Source organism: Hyla sarda, chromosome 11 (assembly GCF_029499605.1).
Source record: "Hyla sarda isolate aHylSar1 chromosome 11, aHylSar1.hap1, whole genome shotgun sequence".
Taxonomy (NCBI): domain Eukaryota; kingdom Metazoa; phylum Chordata; class Amphibia; order Anura; family Hylidae; genus Hyla; species Hyla sarda.
Window position 1 is genome coordinate 52762224 of NC_079199.1, and position 20033 is coordinate 52782256.

General features: G+C 40.8%; 1 protein-coding gene across 2 annotated transcripts in view; it reads right to left on the reverse strand.

Moving 5' to 3' along the window:
* TDRD9 (tudor domain containing 9) overlaps positions 1-20033 on the reverse strand; it is a 318925-nt gene that overhangs the window by 40095 nt on the left and 258797 nt on the right. For both annotated transcript variants that reach the window (XM_056545568.1, XM_056545567.1), the window contains 3 exons: positions 19295-19507; positions 14859-14948; positions 1731-1991 (listed from right to left, as the gene is read on the reverse strand). In XM_056545568.1, coding sequence (XP_056401543.1) covers positions 1731-1991; positions 14859-14948; positions 19295-19507 — 564 coding nt within the window. The remainder of the gene's footprint in view (positions 1-1730; positions 1992-14858; positions 14949-19294; positions 19508-20033) is intronic.

The window sequence follows — 20033 nt, forward strand, 5'->3', positions numbered from 1 at the left end:
CTGGTTGCGCTTGGCTCCTCCCACTATTTCTGAACTTATCAATAAGCTTAATCATATTATTAGACTAGAGAAGGGTGTATATCTTAAGAGGAAGGCTACCCGTAAGTTCGAGTCCATTTGGGGTCCTTGGATAGACACTCCAGTTTTACCATCTGCATATTTAAGAAGAACTCCAATGGATGTCTTACTTGGGGGAGGTCTCTTTAGGTAGTGTGAAGTCATTCACTCCTTGCCTTACCCTGGTTTGTGTTTGTGTAGGTGCTCTTTTTTGTTATTTTCCAGTATTGCCTGTAGATCACTTGTGTTTCTTAAAGGTCGACCTTCTTGTCTTGGTGTGCTAACTTCTCCAGTGTGCTCTGTCCATGTTTTATTTACCTGTCTTCTAGCTGGTGCTAGACCGGCCGTGTGGTGTGATTGTGATGTCCTCCTACAGGGTTAATCGCTAATACAAGGCCTTGTTAACTTGGTTTATGATATAGTTTCTTATGCTTACGAAGGGAAGACACGGGGGGTGGGGATGGGTGGAGTGTTTTATTTTTTCCTGTGGGAGGGGGGCTGGGAGTTGGGTATGTAAATGTTTTTTTTGTGTGTTGTTATAATATGAATTTTTTTTTTATAAAAACTACCTGATAAAAAAAACAAAAAAACAAAAAACATATGGGGCTACAAGAACATGTTAGATTTTTATTTTTGTCCTCCACTTTGCAGCTATTCCTGTGAAACACCTAAAGGGTTAAACTTTCTGAACGCCATTTTGAATACTTTGAGGGGTGCAGTTTTCATAATGATGTAAATTGTGGGGGGGTTTCTAACATAAAGACCCTTAAATTCACTTCAAAACTTAACTGGTCCCTGAAAAATTCAGATTTAAAAATTGCTGCTGAACTTTGAAGCCCTCTGATGTCTTAAAGTAAAAACATGTCAACTTTATGATGTAAACATAAAGTAGACATATTGTATATGTAAATCAATATATAATTTATTTGAAATATTCATTTTCCTAGCTTCAAAGTTAGAAAAATGCTAATTTTCTAATTTTTCATTTTTGAATTTTTCACAAAGAAATTATGCAAGTATTGACGAAAATGTACCACTAACAGAGTATGACACAAAAAAAACATCTCAGAATCAGAATGATAGGTAAAAGCATCCCAGAGTTATTAATGCATAAAGTGGTCAGATTTGCAAAAAAAAAAAATTCTCTGATCTTTAAGGTCAAAATGGGCTTCGTCCTTAAGGGGTTAAATGTCTGCAATTAACTCTGCATGGACGTTCCTGAATGTTCTGGCAGAGTCTGAAATAGCATAGAGATTGTGTTGCTGCAGGTGAGGAGAACCAGGCTTTTCAAGAGAAAGCAGAAATGGTTTATTGCTCTACCTCAGTGTTTCCCAACCAGGGTGCCTCCAGCCAATGGCTATCTGAGCATGCTGGGAGTTGTAGTTTTGCAAAAGCTGGAGGCACCCTGGTTGGGAAACACTGCTCTACCTGATCACTGGGTAGCTGCAGGACCTAGATCAGCTCTGAGGCAAGTATCAGGGGGATGAATTCACCCAGTAATTGGGGCTAATATGTCTTACAGATGAAAAGTCAGCAATAAAAACACCTATATTATAATATTAATACGTGGCCCCAAAGGTCTTTAATGACATGACACATATATAAAAAAGAAAAATAATATATATTATGTACACAGAATAAAAAAATTGAAAAGTTTCAGGAATAATACTTACTTTTGATTCATAAGACTCTTCAGCAGGTTCTGCAAAACCATCAGCTATAAGAATGTCCCTTATGCTGACTTGCTCAACAGTCTCGAAATATCGATAAATATCAACATGCAGGATGCTGTGTACAATAGAGAAGACTTTCACCACAAGTGTGCACCCACTGACTAAGGAGTTAAACTTCTCACTAGCCGCACGACTCCACTGTTCTCCACATATCAGTGACCGTGCAGACGCCCTCATTTTGCAGATCTTGAACTCCAAGGCCTATATCACAAAGAAACAGAGCTTTTAAGATAGATAGATATGAGATAGATATGAGATAGATAAATAGATTGAAAGATAGATATAGATAGAAAGATAGATATAGATAGGATATAGATAGATAGATAGATATGAAATAGATAAAGATAGATAGGATATAGATAGAAAGATAGATATATATAGATAGATATAAATAAATTATATGAGATAGATATAGATAGATAGGATATAGATAGATAGATGATAGGAGATATAGATAGAAAGATATATATAGATAGACAGCTATATAAATCCAGCAGCACACAAATTTGGTGAAAAAAAGTGAATATTTATTACATCACCGGTTTAAACAGAAGCAACGTTTCCGTGGCCTCTCGCCGCCATTTTCAAGCTCAAGTGCATGACTGAAAGTCCAGTCTTATGTGTTCACACAATTGGATAATTACATAATTAATTGACAATGTAAATTGCAAAAGCATATGTATACAAACAGTGTTTACATAAATAAAATTATTACTGCAGTGATCGATATTCATTAATGTTGTCAGTGTTCTAGTGCTGTTCATCCCTGTGTATTCCTTCGTGACAAGTGATTCATAATGTTCATATAGATGCGCTTGAAAATTTCACAAATACACAGACTGTATATAATAAACGCACTTACCCAACAGAACCGCTGTTTCCACGTGTGCCACTGTACGGAGCGTGTGTTGTTTCTCAATGCGCAGCTGTGAGAGACTCCACCAATCCTGTGCGAGTCTTACTGACATTAAACGGCCAATCAGTGTGTTGGTAAAATTATGTTTTGATATCTATGTTCTCTGTGTATATATATGTATATATATATATATGTATATAATAATGTCTTACTTTAGATGGTGTTGGCCAATTTTATCTAGTTTCAATTAACTAGTGTCCTAGTCCTGGCCAGCACCCAGAAGGTGGAAAACTATCCAAATGACCTTGGTAAATAATGAGGCTTTTGTTGGATAACAAGCTCTATGAAAGTGTACAGGGGACCCTGTGATTGGTAATAAAGTTTAACACTATGAGCCACCGGGGTTTCCTTAGCCAATGAACTTACACTTAGAGTGTTGCCATATAAAAGAGCTGTAATGTATTTTGGGGTATGATTCTCTTCTGCGGAGCTGTTTCTCTGCTTGTAAGAGATCATCCACCTGTATCGATACATGTGTATTAAATCTGTCTGATAATCAACACGGCTGGAGTTGACTGATCACAGGGAGAAATAGATCCTAACACAGTGTGTGCGCCCAACGTAATGCGATGCTCATGGAGAGAGTGAGGAGATATCACCATCTATGTTATTGGTAAATTTGCCCATACTTCAAATAGAGCATTACCAGTGGTCCCGTGTTCATTTCCGCAAGGGTTTAGGGAGATAGAGCTGGCATGGCTCAAATGAATGTTGTGCAACAGATTTATGGTGCTCTCTTGCATGTGTCTGATGAATGAACACCAGTCACTACAAGTGGAGATTCATGAAGCCGCAGCTACCAAAGGCAGGCGCCGCTCCATATATACCAATCACCTACTGTAACAGCAATCCAAGGTTTCTGCACCCATAGAACAATTTAGACCCTTCTGGTAAAAAAAAAAAAAAAAAAAAAAGAAGAAGAAACAAAATTAAAGGATGACGCATTTCTTAAAGTGTTAAAAAATAGGCTCCATGCTCCATATGTATAGGGTTACACAGCAGTTCTGTTGGTGGCTAATACAACGTAGATTCAGAATTATCTGCAATTAAACAAAAAAAACTGATATAAGTTCAGTCAATATCAACAATGAAAGAAACACAAAACAGGTAAGGGGCTACATAACGGAGTCTACCTTCTAGTCATTCTAGATGTGGTCTTGAATTCTGCATTGAGATCAAAGGGTCTCATTGTGTTCAGCCTGAAGATCCACATCAGTTCTCTTTTTTTGAGAAGTGTAATACGATCCCCGCCTCTTTTGAGAGGCGGGATATGGTCCAGAATCATGAATTTAAAGATCTTTTTCTTTATGATTGGCCTCCGTACAATGTTTCGAAACCGGTAGGTCCAATCTTTTCTTTCTTATGGTGTAGTGGTGTTGGTTTAGGCGAGTCTTTAAACCAAGACTCGTCTCACCCACGTATGGGTTCATGCAAGGACACCACAAGATGTATACAACAAAGTCTGAGTTGCAGGTAAGTTAGAACCTAATGTCATAAGTGTGGTTAGTTTGAGGATGTACAAATTTGGAACCCTTCGCCATATATTCACAATTCACGCAACTACGGCATGGAAAGCAACCCTTAGTTTGTATAGTAAGGTATTTCTGTTGTGACTTTGGTTGATTTGAGACATCAGTTTTAACTATCTTATTCTTCAAGTTTGGGGCCCTGCAAAACGACATTAGGGGAAGGTCCCTGAATTCCTTGATCTGATCATAACTGTCTCAGACCGGGTGCCAGTGTTTGCGTACGATTGCAGAGATTTCCTGTGAAAAGTCATTGTATGTAGTAATAAAAGGTATGTGATTACTTGTCTTAGTAGATGTTATAATACTGGTACCTCCATTGTTCTGTCTTTGTTGTTTTTGATGTCTGAGGTTCCTAACTCTAGTCTTGGACTCCTCAAGAAGTTTAATGGGGTAACGTCTGATGGTAAAGTCTGTGGTCATTTTATCAAGGGCTTGTTCCAGTTTAGTGTCGTTGTCCGTGATTCTCTCAGCTCTAAGCATCTGGCTATATGGCAGTGCTCTAACCATGGCTCTAGGATGCCCACTATCACATCAAAGTAGAGTATTGCTGTCAGTCGGTTTGTAATAAAGGTCTGTACTTAATTGGTTACCCTGTTTTGTTACTGTCATGTCCAAGAAATTTACCTGTGTGCTTGAATGGGTTAATGTGAACTGTATACCTGGTTCCATTTTGTTGAGGAACTGATAGAATTCAATCAGTTCTGTCTCAGGGCCTGTCCATAATAAGAAGAGGTCATCGATATATCGCCACCACTTCAGCACTCGGCTGAAGTGGGGCGATACGTAGACAAGCTCCTCCTCCAAATATTCCACAAAAAAATTGGCATATGTGGGTGCCACATTGCTGCCCATCGCTGAAGAGGAAGTACACTCCAAAATTATTTTTAGTAAGGGGATGACAAAATCAATCTTCAGTTGCAAAATCGGACGAAATGACGGCATTCTCAACTGCAAAAACACCCCAATCATGGTTGCTTAAAGTATATAAGCTTGCTACATCTAGTGTAGCGAGGATGGCTTGATCAGGTAGTGTTATCTCCTGGATTTTTGATAAAAAATCTGAGGTGTCCTTAATATAGGACTTTGCATTTGTGGCGTAATCACGCAATAGTCTGTCCAGTAAAATGGATGTATGCGATGTGACAGACTGATGTCCAGATACAATTGGCCTCCCGGGTGGATTGTCCCGATCCTTGTGGATTTTGGGGAGAAAGTATAGCATGGGCGTAATTGGAAAATCCACGAATCCATTATTAACAACAGTCATGATTCGAGATACAATGTCTTTTTTAGGGTCTCTTGATAACAAAGTTTACACTTCTGTATCCTGTAGCTGTCTTTCTGCCTCTTGTATGTACTGGAGCTTGTCCATGACCACTATTGCCCCGCCCTTGATTTAAAGACTCGCCTAAACCAACAACACTACACCAACAACATTTTAGGGAGGTCAATCAAAAAGATCTTAAATTCATGATTCTGGACCATATCCCACCTCTCAAAAGAGGCGGGGATCGTATTACACTTCTCAAAAAAAGAGAACTGATGTGGATCTTCAGGCTGAACACAATGAGACCCTTTGGTCTCAATGCAGAATTCAAGACCACATCTAGAATGACTAGAAGGTAGACTCCGTTATGTAGCCCCTTACCTGTTTTGTGTTGCTTTCATTGTACTCACTGAACTATCTGTTTTTCTCTGTTTAATTGCAGATAATTCTGAATCTACGTTGTATTAGCCACCAACAGAACTGCTCTCTAACCCTGTAAATATGGAGCATGGAGCCTATTTTTTAACACTAAGAAATTAGTCATCCTTTAATTTTGTTTCTTATTTTTTTACCAGAAGGGTCTAAATTGTTCTATGGGTGCAGAAACCTTGAATTGCTGTTACAGTAGGTGATTTGTATATATGGAGCAGCGCCTGCCTTTGGTAGCTGCGGCTTCATGAATCCCCATAAATCTGTTGCACAACATTCATTTGAGCCATGCCAGCTCTATCTGCCTAAACCTTTGCGAAAATGAACATGGGACCACTGGTAATGCTCTATTTGAAGTATAGGCAAATTTGCCAATAATATAGATGGTGATATCTCCTCACTCTCTCCATGAACATCGCATTACGTTGGGCGCACACACTGATTGGCCGTTTAACGTCAGTAAGACTCGCACAGGATTGGTGGAGTCTCTCACAGCTGCGCATTGAGAAACAACACACGCTCCGTACAGTGGCACACGTGGAAACAGCGGTTCTGTTGGGTAAGTGCGTCTATTATATAGAGTCTGTGTATTTGTGAAATTTTCAAGCGCATCTATATGAACATTATGAATCACTTGTCACAAAGGAATACACAGGGATGAACAGCACTAGAACACTGGAACCTGCACAGCATTAATGAATATCGATCACTGCAGTAATAATTTTATTTATGTAAACACTGTTTGTATACATATGCTTTTGCAATTTACATTGTCAATTAATTATGTAATTATCCAATTGTGTGAACCCATATAAGACTGCACTTTCAGTCATGCACTTGAGCTTGAAAATGGCGGTGAGAGGCCATTTGTGTGCTGCTGGATTCTGGATTTATACTACAAGGTTGGACCCCTCACCAAGGTCCTTTTTTCCAGCGTGCACCACCCTCTTACAAGCATTTCGAATAGTTGTGCTGCTCTTCTGGATTTTTTTTTTTTTAAGATAGATGGCTAGATATAGATAGATGGGATATAGATAGATAGATGATATGAGATAGATAGATAGATAGATATGAGATAGATATATAGATAGATAGATAGATAAAAACCAACATGACCTAAGGGTAAATATACATTTAACAGATTTGCTGCAGGCATTTTCCACAGCAACACTACAAGAAAATCAACACAAAAAATGTATTAAAGATTTTTTTTTTAAATAAGGTAGAAATGCTGAGGATTTGGCACAAATTTTCCTTTTGAGTTAATTTCAAATCTACAACAAAAATCGACATGCTGCACCACAGGTCAATTTTAGTCACAAGAATCTCCACTGCGGTTAGTCTAGTGTGTATTTGGCCTAAGGGTTAATGCACACTTAGCAGATGTTGTGTAGATTTTTCAAGAACAATCCTCTGTGGTTTACAGTACCAACAAAATAGATTTAAATAAATGTGATTTTTCACAAAAAAAAAAAAAATATAATAATTAAATAATGAATGAATGAAATTAAAATGTGGTGCAAATCATTTAAGGCAGTTTTGGGTGTCAATCATACCAGATTTTTTGCGCAGGCAATTTTGATTGTGTCACTGAACTGTAATGTTGCACTGAAATTTGCAGCTGCAAATACACAAGATTTGGTGTTCATTTGCTGCTGCAGATTTAACATTGAAGATGTTCTATAACATTCCTGACCCATGGAATAGCACCCTTAGGATAGGATTCCACAGATTTTTTTTTATTTTTTTATCCTTTGGCCGTTTTTCAGCTCTTTTTGGCTCCTTGACAGTTTTTCAAAAATGATCTCTTGTTGAGACTTTGGTGTTTTTTTTTCGGGAAAGTCTTGGCGTTTTCCTCCCATAGAAGTCTATGGGAGTATAAAAACTTCAAGAAAATGCCAGGTGGGCTTTAACTTTGGCGTTTTTGCAGGCAGTTTTTATTCTTTTTTTGGACTTTAGTAATCCAAAAATTGATGGAGATAAGAAATGTTATTCATAAAGGTAAGGTACCATTAAAAAAACATAATAAAAAAGACAGTAGTATTGGAAAAAAATTTATTTAACAAAATTTATATTTGTTCTAACAAATTTTTTATCAATTTTTATGAACCGGGATCAATTTATGTGGGCAGGAAGGGAACTAAAAATGTAGTTGACAATAAGAATTTAGAAAGGGGCCAATTAAATGTAAAAATAATATATTTGTTATAATTAATTTTGTTTAACTTTTTATTAATAATGTTTATTAATAATGTGTTGAATAAAGAAGTGTGTGTGTGTGTTTAACTTTTTTTTCTTTATTTTGTACTTTTTTTCAAAAAAGTAGTACTACTACTGTACTAATTGACCAATCGCCCCAGGTCCGTTGCGATCCTCCTGCATAATGTATAGATGTGGCCTCTCTTCTATGGTCCCCTGCACTGCTGTATATATACACCTATTCATATTTCCTGCAGAGAGCTGTGATTGGCCAGATGGTACCAGCCAATCACAACTCTCTGTGGGAAATAGGAACGTATATATATATATATATATATATATATATATATATACCAGAAAACAAAGAGAGCGGCACTCCAAGTACGTGTAACCCCGTGCGGGTGTATTTATTCACACATCTGTAGAAAAGCGCAACGTTTCGGCTCCTCAATAGAGCCTTTCTCAAGCACTATTGAGGAGCCGAAACGTTGCGCTTTTCTACAGATGTGTGAATAAATACACCCGCACGGGGTTACACGTACTTGGAGTGCCGCTCTCTTTGTTTTGTGGTGAATTACTTGGGGCCTGAGTCGGACCCTGGAGCTGAGCACCCAACAGGATCTGGAATCCTTGGCAACAGCCACGCATGGTGCTTCTTCTCTATATATATATATATATATATATATATATATATATATATATATATATATACACACACATACACGTCAGTGCGGGGTACCATAGAAGAGCGGCCGGGCGCATCTATACATTATACAGGAGGATCACATCGAGTGTCAGGAGTGACAACCACTGTGATCTTTCCTTAAAGGAAAACTGTCCACCGCGCCATTCTGCCCTAATCTTCTATTTTCGGGATATGCTAATGAGGTGCTAACTGGCACCGGGCGGGCTAACCGGCACTCTGACGTCAGTCAGATTGCCAGGTAGCACAGGGATGTGGAAATTCTATCGCCCGACGCCCGGGACAAGTAGTTTTGGGTGCCGGGCAGGTGAATTGTTTATAGATTTAGCCCTGTATCGGGCTAGCAGGGACAGGCCGACTTCCCCTTATTTTTCTTTACTGCCGGTGTGAGGCGCAGGAGCGGATACAAGTCTACACCACACACCGGCGCTCAGAGTGTATGGAGGGGGCGGCGGCCCCCAGCTGACTGCAGAGCCCGAGGTCGCACGTTCCCATTACATAATTGAGCCCCGCCCCCTTATCTAATCCTCCCGTAGGACGCAGCTACACAACACAAGAAGACAGGGTGAGAGAAAGGATGTCCACAGCTCGGCACACAGCTCTATCCCTCCCCCTGCGCTTTCTTCACAGGACCTAATCCACCACGGGGAGGCTGCATGTTTGCAAGGGGAAAAAAACTGAGCGGGGGAGGGGAGAGGAGAGGACGTCCGGTGTGAGGGGAGATTTATAACCCATGTAACCTCACACCGGACGGGACTACAGCTCTGATGTCCACTCATGGCGGCTCAGGTGAGGAGGCAGAGAATGCAGGCGACAGATATGTATGGTGTGAGTGTATGTGTGATGTGTGTATAATGTCTATGTGTGATGTGTATGTAATGTATGGTGTGTATGTCTGTGTGATGTGTATGTAATGTATAATGTGTGTTTGATGTCTGTGTGATGTGTGTATGTAATGGATAATGTGTGTATGATGTCTGTGTGATGTGTATGTAATGTATAATGTGTGTATAATGTCTGTGTGTGATGTGTATGTAATGTATAATGTGTGTATAATGTCTGTCTATGTGTGATGTGTGTATGTAATGTATGATGTGTGTATAATGTCTGTGTGTGATGTGTGTATGTAATGGATAATGTGTGTATAATGTCTGTGTGTGATGTGTGTATGTAATGGATAATGTGTGTATGATGTCTGTGTGATGTGTATGTAATGTATAATGTGTGTATAATGTCTGTGTGTGATGTGTATGTAATGTATAATGTGTGTATAAGGTCTGTGTGATGTGTATGTAATGTATACTGAGTGTATAATGTCTGGCTGTGTGATGTGTATGTAATGTATAATGTGTGTATGATGTCTGTGTGATGTGTATGTAATGTATGATGTGTGTATGATGTCTGTGTGATGTGTGTATGTAATGGATAATGTGTGTATGATGTCTGTGTGATGTGTATGTAATGTATAATGTGTGTATGATGTCTGTGTGTGATGTGTATGTAATGTATAATGTGTGTATGATGTCTGTCTATGTGTGATGTGTATGTAATGGATTATGTGTGTATGATGTCTGTCTATGTGTGATGTGTATGTAATGTATGTGTGATGTGTATGTAATGTATAATGTGTGTATAATGTCTGTGTGTGATGTGTATGTAATGGATAATTTGTGTATGTTGTCTGTCTAAGTGTGATGTGTGTATGTGATGTATGATGTGGGGTGGGCAGCGGTGTATGTATGATGTGTGTGTATATGTATAGTGTGAGTGTGTATGATGTATCTGTGATGTGTGTATGTAATATATGATGTGGGGGGGCAGTGGCAGGTGTATGTATGATGTGATGTGTGCATATGTATGGTGTGAGTGTATATGTGTATGATGTATCTGTCATGTGTGTATGTATGTGATGTATGATGTGGGGGGGCAGCAGTGGGTGTATGTATGATGTGTATATATGTATGGTTTTAGTGTATATGTGTATGATGTATCTGTGATGTGTGTATGTAATGTATGATGTGGGTGGGGGGGGGGGGCACGGCTGCCACCGCCAGTTGTGCCATCTAATTTTATTTATTTTTAGTGGTTTCCGGCCCCCCGCAGTAAATTGCACCCCCAGAATCTCGCCCCCTTCATACTTGCCCACCAACCAAGAGCCCCACGGATGCACGCAAACACGTCCGAACCAAAACTACAACTCCCAGCATGTTCCACCGTAACCTAAACTGTAGAACTATAAAGTGTAACATGCTGGGAGTTGTAGTTTTGGTTCGGGTCAGCTGCAGAGCTATAGGCTGCATCAGGGCATGCTGGGAGTTGTAGTTACTAACTGCAATTCCCAGTATTCCCTGACACATCCTATGGCTCTGCAGCTGACACGGACCAAAACTACAACTCCCAGCATGTTACACAATAACCTTAACTGTACTACTATACAGTGCAACATGCTGCAATACCCACAGAACCACAGGCTGCATCAGGGCATGCTGGGAGTTGTAGTTATCTAGTAACTAAATGCAACTTCCAGCATTTTCTGACACAAAATGCAGCACATAAACTGGAGAAGCAGAACCCCCCCCAGTAACACATAAGTCCCTATTGAGACTGAAAAATAGTGATTAAAATATTTTAAAATGTGCGTATATATGTGAATAAGCCCCTTTCCTAATAAGTTTCCAATTTTCTTTAAATAAAAATAATGTACAAAAATAAACATACCGTATATACTCGAGTATAAGCCGACCCGAGTATAAGCCGAGACCCCTAATTTCAACCCAAAATCCCAGGAAAAGTTATTGACTCGAGTATAAGCCTAGGGTGGGAAATACCTCATCCCCCCCTGTCATCATCCAGACCCGTCATTAACATCCTCATCATCATCCCCTTGTCATCATCCCACACATCCCCCCTTCATCATCCTCTTATCCCACACATCCCCCCTTCATCATCCCCTTATCATCCCACACATCCCCCCTTCATCATCCCCTTGTCATCATCCCACACATCCCCCCTTCATCATCCCCTTATCATCCCGCACATCCCCCCTTCATCATCCCCTTATCATCCCGCACATCCCCCCTTCATCATCCCCTTATCATCCCACACATCCCCCCTTCATCATCCCCACCCCCCTTCATCATCCCCACACCCCCCCTTCATCATCCTCTTCTCATCATTCGCCCTCAGTGGTCTTCAACCTGCAGACCTCCAGAGGTTTCAAAACTACAACTCCCAGCAAGCCCGGGCAGCCATCGGCTGTCCGGGCTTGCTGGGAGTTGTAGTTTTGAAACCTCCGGAGGTCCGCAGGTTGAAGACCACTGCGGCCTTCAACATCATCCAGCCCCCTCTCACCCCCCTTTAGTTCTGAGTACTCACCTCCGCTCGGCGCTGGTCCGGTCCTGCAGGGCTGTCCGGTGAGGAGGTGGTCCGGGCTGCTATCTTCACCGGGGGCGCCTCTTCTCCGCGCTTCCGGCCCGGAATAGAGGCGTTGCCTTGACAATGACGCAGGAGTACGTTGGCAATGAACGCACCTATGCGTCGTTGTCACGGCAACATGACTATTCTAATGCCGGGCCCGAAGCGCTTAGAAGAGGCCTCCCCGGTGAAGATAGCAGCCCGGAACCAGTATCCCACCGGACCACCTCCTCACCGGACAGTCCTGCAGGACCGGACCAGCGCCGAGCGGAGGTGAGTACTCAGAACTAAAGGGGGTGAGAGGGGGCTGGATGATGTTGAAGGCCGCAGTGGTCTTCAACCTGCGGACCTCCGAAGGTTTCAAAACTACAACTCCCAGCAAGCCCGGACAGCCGATGGCTGCCCGGGCTTGCTGGGAGTTGTAGTTTTGAAACCTCTGGAGGTCCGCAGGTTGAAGACCACTGCGGGTGGGGGAGTTCACTCGAGTATAAGCCGAGGGGGGTGTTTTCAGCACGAAAAATCGTGCTGAAAAACTCGGCCTATACTCGAGTATATACGGTAAGTGGTATCGCTGCATGTGGAAATGTCCAGACTATTAAAATATTATGTTAATTAAACCGTACGGTGAACGGTGTAAATGTAAAAAATAGTCCAGAATTGTTCATTTTTGGTCACTTCATATGAGAAATTTTTTATGGTGATCAAAAAGTTACATCTAGACTTTTCTGGGCTTATCTCGGGTGTAAGAGGAGCTACAGATCATTGCTGACAGCAGTGTCTAAAGGAATCTTATATCCATCCCTGGTGGTCTAGTGGGGGGGATCAGACTATTTTGGTTGAAATTATTTCATCTATCAGGAGAAGTGGATTTCCTTGAGGGACAAGTAGATTGTGTTCCGCTTTAGTCCCTTGGACAAGTAGTTTTTTTTTAAATTTCCACACCCCTGTAGCACCTCATTAGCAAATCCCGAAAATAGAAGATTAGGGCCGAACGGCACAGCGGATCCGGGCACGGTACGCATCAAACTGATCAGCATCCCCCGCACTAACCAGCGGTACTAGCGGAGGGAGAAAGCTGACAGTTTTCCTTTAACTGCAGGTACTACTGCTCCCAACATGGAGCACACCTTGCTCCATGCTGGGAGCTGTAGTACCTGCATTAACAGTCAAATTGCAAGAGGTGTCAGAAGTGACAATCACTGCCATCTATTAATGCAAGTACTACAGCTCCCAGCATGAAGCAGTGTGCGCTTCATGTTGGGAGTAGTAGTACCTGCGGTTAAGGACAGTTCACAATGGGTGTCACACCTCACACCTGATGCGATCGTCCTATCTATTGCACAGATGCGGAGCATCTCTGCTCTGTACTCTGGCCGGCCAGTGCTGTGAATAGAACATCACTCATTCATATTTCCCGCTGAGAGCGGGGATTGGCTGCAACCATACGGCCAATCACCACTCTGGGCGGAAAATATGAATGAGTGAGGTGAATTTCTATTCACATCACTAGCTGCCCGGAGACAGAGCAGAGATGCGAGCGCTGTATAGAGCCGCTCTGCATCTCTGCAATAGATAGGACGATCGCATCGGGTTTCAGGAGTGACACCTGGGGCGGTCTATCAGTACAGGGACTCCCATCATGGAACAGTCTGTTCCATGATGGGAGTAGTAGTACTACCTTAAAAAAAAAAAAATAGAGAAAAAAAAAGTGAAACACACTTTGTTAAACAAACTATTAAAATACATTACTAATAAAAAAACTTATTATAAAAACTATTAATTATTTTTACATTTAAATGGCCTTTTTCTTCTTTTTTATTGTCGGCTACATTTTTAGTTCTCTACCCGCCCACATAAATTGATCCCTGTTTAAAAATAAATAAATTAAATTCATTATAAAATTATAAATTTTGTTAAATACAATTTTTCCATCCCTACTGCATCCTTTATTTATTTTATTGGTACCCAATAAATTTAGGAAAAAAAACGCCAAAGGGGCCAAATATGCAATTTCCACTCAAAGGCAAAAACGCCAGAAAAAATGCCAAAACGCAGGGAAAATCAGTGACAGTTTTTCAAAAACCACAAGACAAAAACCTCAGAGGAATCCTAGCCTAAAGGTGCCCATACATCTTAGATTGCTGTTAGCCAAATGTTCGGTAGACAGCTATTCCCCCAACTCACACACACATGCAACTAGGCTGAGAATGCATTTGTTTTCTTTATCGGGAAGAAAGTAAAAAAGCTGCTGCCGGACTCCTTTACTGGACACAAAGGATTGAGTATGTTGAATACCCAATTCATCATTCAAGCAAAATCTGGCATCAAGAGAGAGTTGTGATACCCCGATACACAGACAGTATAAGCTGGTTTTTATCTAATGTGCAGGGGCACCTTTAACATTAAAAAAAAACGTAGTCCGGAAAATTTTAATGCATAAGTGAAAAATCACAGCTTTTTCTATGAGCAAACACATTTTATGTCTGTCTGAAGAGCATATGTTTCCCTGAGGGGTATCCAAAAGCATTTCAAGAGAGATGATCTCTGCATAACATGCCATAAAGACAGAAATAGTCCATCAGAAAAGCAAGAAAAGTAGTAATCTCCTTGCCTGGAAAGGAAGATTCAGAAGATCACTGGGAATTTCTCTCAAAAGATTTAGCTCAACTTTTGACTGGTTACCATAATCCACAAAGAAGACCTGAAAAAGAATAAAATATGAAAGGTAAGAAAAATGTTTACATGAAGATATGTATGGGTGAGAACCTCATAACATATAAACTATGGGGCAATACAAATTTTTGTGCATGTGGCAAAGATTTTCCATGTGATAAACACCTCATTTTTAATCCAATATGTGCTTGATAAGAATTTTACTGCATGCGCATTTAGTTAGCATGAAACTCACATACAGGAGCATTATTTTTGTGTCTGCTTGGTAAGATTCCTGAGGTGGTGATTCCTGAGGCTTCTCAAAATGACTACTAGTGGTGAGCTACATAAGATCGAAATGCAGGTACCAGCTCAAATGGTAACTCGATCAGAACTTAATTTTCTGCAACAACCAGTAAAAGTATGCCACCATACACCACAACTACTACTGAAAGTATGCCACCAAACACTACAACTACCACTGAAAATTGCACCAGACACAGTTACCACTGAAAGTATGCCACCAAATACCACATATACCATTGAAAAGTACACCACTAAACACTACAACTACCACTGAAAGTACACCACTAAACACTACAACTACCACTGAAAGTACACCACTAAACACTACAACTACCACGTAAAGTACACCACTAAACACTACAACTACCACGTAAAGTACACCACTAAACACTACAACTACCACTAAACATATACTATAACTACCACTAAGTATATCAAACACCACAGCAGCCATGAAAAAGTATACCACCAAACACTACAACCACCACTAAAAATGTACCATAACTACCACTAAAACTGCACTACCAAACACTACAACTACCACTAAAAGTATACCAAACACCAAAACTAAAACATATTAGTATAGCATCAAGGTACCAACAAGTTTACCATCAAACATCTAAAAAGTATACTTCCAGAAAGAAACGAAAGGGGGTGTGTACCACATCGCGATCATGTGATAGATCATGAAGCTATTTGACACTGCATGCACGCATGGCTTTGCTTGCACACAATGATCGCTATTTGGTACCTGCTCCCTCTAGTTTCTGAAGGTATTCATCCCAGAGGTATGCATGGCAGAAGCAAAAGCCAAGGAGCAAAAAAGGTAAGGCTTTTCTGCAACCCAGACAACCCCTTGAACAAAATATCCCATAAGGCTAGGTTTCCACTTTTTTTTTTTCTACACCTAAAAAAATGCCAGCAAAAACTGCCACGGGTTTTTCCTGAGTTTTGGCGTTTTTTCTGGCGTTTTCCCTGGTGTGTGGAAACAGCCAATTTTGTCCCCTGTGGCAGTTTTCTCACTGCCTCCAGGGTACCACTCTGTGGGTCGGATGCTGAGTGCCCAGTCCACAGAGTGTAAGGAGATGAGGAGAGATGTACAGCATCACTACTCACCTCCCCGTCCCTATAGTATACAGGGGGCATAGTGTACCCGTGTATACTGTACAGGAGCCGGGAATCCCGTCACTATACTGACAGGACTCCCTGCTCCTATAGCCCCTTTGGGCGGTATACAGAATATACAGCTATCTATAGCTGTATATAGTGTATACAGAACAGGAGGTCCACTTACCTTCCTCGCTCCCTGTCCCCCCAGTGATGACATCATCTGGGTGGAGCTACAGACGGGAGTCAGGCTAGTAAGGCTCTGTGAAGCTCTGTTCACATTGTCTGTTTTGTATAATGTGAACAGACCCTTCTGGCAGTGTCTTCCCAGATAGGGAGACTCCAGCTGTTGCTAAACTACAACTCCCAGCATGCCCAGACAGCAACAATTGGAGGCTCCCTGTTTGGGAAGACATTGCAATATAGGCGCTCTACCCAGCGGACAGCAACAAAATTGTACTAACCAATATTTTGTGCTTTTTTTCTTCTCGTTTCAGATCCGTGTATGCAGAGGATTCGATGGATTACGGCGGATGAACATTTTTTTTCTTTTAATAAAATGGTTAACGAGGGCTTATGGGGGAGTGTTTTTTAAAATAAAATAATTTTTCCAATGTGTTGTGTTTTTTCTATTTTTTATTGAATTTTCAGGCTTAGTAGTGGAAGCTGTCTTATTGACGGAATCAATTACTAAGCCAGGGCTTAGCGTTAGCCCCAAAAACAGCTAGCGCTAACCCCCAATTATTACCCACAAGAGCCGGTACCAACAGGCCCGGAGTATAAAAAATGGCGCTCTTGGGCCTAGGCGGTAACAGGCTGGCGTTATTTAGGCTGGGGAGGGTCAATATCAATGGTCCTCGCTAGAGATGAGCGAACTTACAGTAAATTCGATTCGTCACGAACTTCTCGGCTCGGCAGTTGATTACTTTTCCTGCGTAAATTAGTTCAGCTTTCAGGTGCTCCCGTGGGCTGGAAAAGGTGGATACAGTCCTAGGAGACTCTTTCCTAGGACTGTATCCACCTTTTCCAGCCCACCGGAGCACCTGAAAGATGAACTAATTTATGCAGGATAAGTCATCAACTGCCGAGCCGAGAAGTTCGTGACGAATCGAATTTACTGTAAGTTCGCTCATCTCTAGTCCTCGCCCACCCTGGTAACGTCAGGCTGTTACTGTTTGGTTGGTATTGTGCTGAGAATGAAAATACGGGGAACCCTATGCGTTTTTTTTTGTTTTTTTTTTTATAAATAAATAAAAAAATGCATAGGGTTCCCCGTATTTTCATTCTCAGCACAACCAAACCGCAACAGCCTGACGTTACCAGGGTGGGCGAGGACCATTGTTACTGGCCCTCCCCAGCCTAAATAACACCAGCCTGTTACCGCCTAGGCCCAGGAGCGCCATTTTTGACGCTCCGGGTCTGTTGGTACCGGCTCGTCCCGGCATCCCTGTGGCGGTGGGTACCGCGGTAATAATTGGGGGTTAGCGCTAGCTGTTTTTGGGGCTAACGCTAAGCCCTGGCTTAGTAATGGATTCCGTCAATAAGACAGCTTCCACTACTAAGCCCGAAAATTCAATAAAAAAAAAAAACACATTGGAAAAATTATTTTATTTAAAAAAACACTCCCCCACAGCCCTCGTTAACCATTTCATTAAAATAAAAAAATAAAAAAACAGTTCATCCGTTGGAATCCATCGAATCCCCCGTAATCCTATGCATACACGGATCTGAAAGAAGAAAAAACACAAAAAAATGGATTAGGACATTTTTTGCGCTCTCCGCAGGGGAGAGCGCCCATAATGCAATGTCTTCCCAAACAGGGAGCCTCCAATTGTTGCAAAACTACAACTCCCAGCATGCCAAAGTCTCGACAAGAGGTCGTTTTTTAAAAACTGCCAAGGAGCCCAAAAACGCCAAAAGGATTAAAAAAACGCCAAGTGGATTTGGCATTTTGCAGTTTACCATTGACTTGCACCTAACATCTGGCCGCAGCATTTTTTCACAGAAAAAAAACGCCATGTGCATGCGCAGAATGGGCATTTTATTGGCGTATTTGTAAAAAAACTAAAACAAGTGGAAACCTCGCCTAACAAAAAAAAAAAATCATTACATTACTCCCTTGGAAAAGAGGTACTACAAGTACAACTACACTAATGCTTATAGCAATTAAGTATTAAACAATTCAGTCATTGAAAGTATGAATTACGTTGACAAACAAAACCAACAGTTGGGGGATAAACAGCTCCGGCATGATAAAATATTAGAATTATTATTATTTTATTTTTATTTTTTTTAAACATAGCTGAAATAACTATTCAACAGTTAAAAGAGCCCCATTTCCTCTGTGCAGTTAGAGTCCCAGATATCTTCACACACAAGAAAAGAACAGTTAGTAATATTGTATTATAATGTGACAAGTTTTCCCTTCCTTAATGCATAAACAACCACACACAAAGAAAAGAGTAACTAATTTACAGCTTGAATAAATGCAATATCTTTATGGAATCAATTAAAATATAACAACATAAGACCAAAATGAAGCTGGAATGAACAAAGACCTCAAAACACAGGCCGAGCAACAGTACAGAGACACGGACACTATTGTAGTAATCTAGGAACAATTCTGTAGGAGTTGTATACAATGCACTTGCACAGTAAGAAATTAGTCCTTTGTAGACACTGGGGACCCCGGCTGGGTGAATAATCCCTCCGGGAAAAAGCCTCCCAGTATCAGCCGGATGAAAGTGCAATAGCTACTCACAATAAAAAAGCGTCAGTGCATAAGGTACTAATTAGGGGTTACCCATTCTAAAGTGCCGTGCTCCGCTCCCCAATGCTGTTTCGTTTCCTTTTTCAAGGGGCCGCTGCTGAAGGGGCCGCTTCCTTAATGCATGTCTAGATATGGCTTGATAGAACTACTTATTCACCCAGTATGTAGCATGATTCTGCTATCATACACGCAGGAATATAATCTCAACTCACCACAGCTTCTCTTCCAGAAATGTACAGTATCTGAGCACGGTAAAACTGGGGGCTGTCAAAAGCTTTAAATGGCGCCAGGCACACTAGATCTGGATGAGCCGCTCTAGAGAGAGGTGTCAGTTCATGGCGACGGATTTCTGCACTGAGACGCCCAAGGAGATCAGAACTGCTTTTATCAATGCGATAACCCCAGAAATGACCGACTTCAACCACCTTCAAAAGGAAAGAGAATAAACAGGAGCTTTAACAGATACTTCATAGCATTGCTATAAACATCAGGCATCAAGCAAAACGGAATTTCCTAAGTTAGTGCAGGTAAATGCTATTAAGGGTTAATCGGCAATACGAAGGCAAAACAGTGGCCTGATAAAAGATGCTATAAGGCATTAAAAGTCTGGATAAGAATTAAAGGGATTATTCATAAATGTATATGTAAGTGTTGGTAAAGCAGGTTGGGATAGGTGAATGTAAGTTTTTTTTTTTTTTTATTATTTTTTTTTAACCATACGCCTTAACATAAAAAAATGTAATCTATTCATAACCCATTTTAAAAAGGAAGAAAATCCTGGAGAGCTCATGTTTCATTCATCTAAAATAAACAAAGACATCTAGGTGTTTTGTGATGTTTCCAATATTGATGTAAATTCTTCAGAGGCGTTTAATTATGTCACAGATTGATAGCAGTTTAGCTCTACTACTACTACTAACTCATCATTAACGGATCCAAGAAGAAGAAAAA